This window comes from Triticum aestivum, chromosome 5A (assembly GCF_018294505.1).
Source record: "Triticum aestivum cultivar Chinese Spring chromosome 5A, IWGSC CS RefSeq v2.1, whole genome shotgun sequence".
Classification (NCBI taxonomy): Eukaryota; Viridiplantae; Streptophyta; class Magnoliopsida; order Poales; family Poaceae; genus Triticum; species Triticum aestivum.
The window spans coordinates 36,145,324-36,148,852 of NC_057806.1; the positions used below are offsets into that span (position 1 = coordinate 36,145,324).

The 3,529-nt window shown below is 61.2% G+C and overlaps 1 protein-coding gene across 1 annotated transcript; it reads left to right on the forward strand.

Annotated features, from left to right (window-relative positions):
- The first annotated feature begins 1,235 nt into the window (after window positions 1-1,235).
- Window positions 1,236-3,166, forward strand: LOC123102151 (protein kinase PINOID-like). The gene has a single exon (XM_044523447.1). It carries the CDS (start codon window positions 1,359-1,361, stop codon window positions 2,790-2,792), a length of 1,434 nt encoding a protein of 477 aa, XP_044379382.1. The 5' UTR covers window positions 1,236-1,358; the 3' UTR covers window positions 2,793-3,166.
- Window positions 3,167-3,529: the final 363 nt, after the last annotated feature.

The following is a 3,529-nucleotide window of genomic DNA, read 5'->3' on the forward strand; positions in this document are numbered from 1 at the left end:
TGATCCCGAGTAATAAATGAAAATTATTTTTCGCCCGCAAAAAGGAAAAGAAAATGAAAGGATCAAAACCTTGTCTTAGCTTTTGGTCGGAATTGGCTTAGACGGGTCCTGCGCACCAGAGCCACGTCGAAGCCAATAAACGTGTGCTCATTTCCGCAAGAAGAAGAAGAAGAAGAAGAAGAAGGAGAAGAAGAAGAAGAAACGTGTGCTAAGTTTGGTAGCGAAGCTCAGCACAATATTACCTTGAAGCCTCAAACAGGGGAGGGGGTCACCGTTTCCTCTCTGGTGTAGCAACCCGTTTTTCCAACTAGGCTGATAGAAAAATGTTCAAAGAGACAGAAATGCACAACGGGGTAACCCGTTTCCTCGGAACGCATCGCTGCGTGTCGCCTCTCGGTTCGGTAACATGGTTTTGGGTTTGTAAGCCGTTTCGGTGATATATATGCGGTACACGCACGGTTTCTGATGATGACAACGTCTATTTTCTCGGAATGAAAACACGTCCGGCCAAACTCCAAAAGCTTTAGAGTCGTACCACCACCGGTGCGGTGCAAATTGGATCCATGAACCCCGTTTAAAGATCCACATGCATGCATGCATGCATGTACCGGAAGAGACAGTGTCACCATCCTAGACCCCACACGGCCGCACGAGACCAAAGAAAAAGAAGCAGAGCGCACATCTCCCTTGCCCCACGACCGTCCCGCACGATGCACGGGAGCACGTAGCTCGCACCAACCAGGACGGATCGGTACATGCATACGTATCTCTCATACAAAACCCTTTTAGAACCAGCAAGACACGCTACACTGCTCACACTACTGCTACTACTACTTGACTGGCACTAGCAGACCGTCGTAGGAGCGCACTGCAGTAGGAGGAGTAGGAGTGAGCGACGCACGTCCAACATACAGTGCATGTCGCATGCACCGGCACGTACCGGCACACCCAACCCAAATCCCCGGTGGTGCCCAGTGGGTGGCTGTCTCGCTCGCTCCATCTGGCAACCACCCATTCGCAGGCCACACCCAGTTTGATTTGCGGAGTACGGTAAAAAGTAGATTTCTTACGGCGCTGCGAAATGGCGGCCATGCCCCTACTGCCCACGGGCCTAGTCCCCATGCCAGACGACCGTCTGACGAGCCTCTGCCGGTGGCGCTGACCGGCGGGGCACGCCGGGCCCGCGTGTCATCGAGGCGTGCGTGCCTCGTCGCCGTTGGTATAAAACGCCCGGAGACCCAACAACCGTCCAAGCAACAAAGCACTAGCAGAGCGAGAGGAGAAGAAGCTTCCGTCGTCGTCTCACTGTGTGCCACTGTGCGAGCGAGCGAGGAGAAAGGTGCCGCCCGTGCGTTTTGATGGTGGCCGCGGTGCGAGCTCCGGTGCCCAGGAAGCCGCCCGCGGAGGGGACGCTGCTTCTGGCGGCGGAGGAGGGGCTGTCGGACCTGGACACGGCGTCGTCCACGGGGGCGCCCAACTCGAGCCTCAGCTCGGCCAGCAGCGCCGGCAGCCTCGCGCGCTGCTCCAGCCTCTCCCGCCTCTCCTTCGACTGCACCCCGTCCGCGGCCATGTCGGCGGCGGCGTGCTCCCCGCGCCCGTCCGCGGCGTTCCGGCCGCACCGCTCCGGCGACGTGGCGTGGGCGGCCATCCGCGCGCTCTCGGCGGCCTCCCCGGCGACCCCGCTCGGCCCCGCGGACTTCAGGCTCGTCCGGCGCGTCGGCGGCGGCGACATCGGCACCGTGTACCTCTGCCGCCTCCGGGCCTCGGCGGAGGCGGAGGCCCCGTCGTGCATGTACGCGATGAAGGTGATCGACCGCCGCGCCGTGGCCAAGAAGCACAAGCTGGAGCGCGCGGCGGCCGAGAAGCGCATCCTGCGGCTCCTCGACCACCCGTTCCTCCCCACGCTCTTCGCCGACTTCGACGCCGCCCCGCGCTTCTCCTGCGTCGTCATGGAGTTCTGCCCCGGCGGCGACCTCCACTCGCTCCGCCACCGCATGCCCTCCCGCCGCTTCCCGCTCCCCTCCGCCCGCTTCTACGCCGCCGAGGTGCTCCTGGCGCTCGAGTACCTGCACATGATGGGCATCGTCTACCGCGACCTCAAGCCGGAGAACGTGCTGATACGCGCCGACGGCCACATCATGCTCACCGACTTCGACCTGTCGCTCCAGTCCACGTCGTCGCCGTCGCTGGAGCCCGCCGTCCCCGAGGAGGAGGAAGAGGAGGAGCCGCGCAGCGCGTCCTGCTTCCCGATACGTTTCAGGCGGCGGAGGCACCGTCGCCGGTGCGCGGCGTCTCCCCCGCGGTTCGTGGCGGAGCCGGTGTCGGCGCGGTCGTGCTCCTTCGTGGGCACGCACGAGTACGTGGCGCCGGAGGTGGCAGGCGGCGGCGCGCACGGCGCTGCCGTGGACTGGTGGGCCTACGGCGTGTTCCTCTACGAGCTCCTCCACGGCCGCACCCCGTTCGCGGGCGCCACCAACGAGGACACACTCCGCAACATAGTGCGCGCGCCGCTCACCTTCCCCACCTCCTCCTCCGGCACCGGCTGCCACGCCGACGTCGCCGCGGCGCGGGACCTCATCGCGCGCCTGCTCACCAAGGACCCCGCCGCCCGGCTCGGGTCCCGCCACGGCGCCGCCGACGTGAAGGCCCATCCCTTCTTCAAGAGCCTCAACCTCGCGCTCCTCCGGTCATCGCGTCCACCCGTCGTCCCCAGCGCCCCGCTGCACCGGTCGCAGTCCTGCAAGACGCCGGCGTCGCGCAAGCCGGACACGCAGCGCTTCGACCTCTTCTGACCGACCGACCGGCCGACGTCGTCGTAGCCTCCCCGAGTCAACACCGGCGGCTGGAGGCAAACCTCCTCCGGCCGTCTCGTGGCGCCGGGGGCGACGTTAACCCCTTGATAATTACGACTCCTAGCTAGCGCTAGCGCATGCATGCATTGACCTAGCCTACTACTACTAGTATTAGCTGCCAGTGCACCCTTGTACAATCAACTGTTAATCACGCTTCTCAGCACTGTTAATCTCCCATGTGCTAGTGCTGCCTTGTGCCCTACAACTATTCGAGGTTACACTTGTCACTCCATTTTCTACTTAAGGGACGTCTGTGAATCGTGTCGCGGCTTTGACACGGATTATTGATCAAGGAGTACACTGATTAGTTTTTAGGATTTGCGTTAATGATGTGGTGGTGCTATCGGGACAAGCGTCACATGGGTGTTGGAGCTGTCTGGTCACAGGGCTGCGGTTCCCATTAATCGCTCGTTGACCTGTCCCTTGCTTCTGTCTCCTCTCATCTGTCTCTGGGCGTGTCCATATGATGTGGCCTCATGAGCCTGAGTGATTTCGGTTCGTGGTGTGGTTCAGCTTGCCGGGGAGATAAGTGACATTCCCAACAAATGGCCGGTTACTCATCTTATCCGCCCAGAGTTTTTCCTGCTCTCGTGTTTTCATGTCTCTACACAATCTTTTTATCCAAGAGTTTCGCAGGAATTACTAGAAAATATTCCTGAGTTGGTGATTTGATTGGA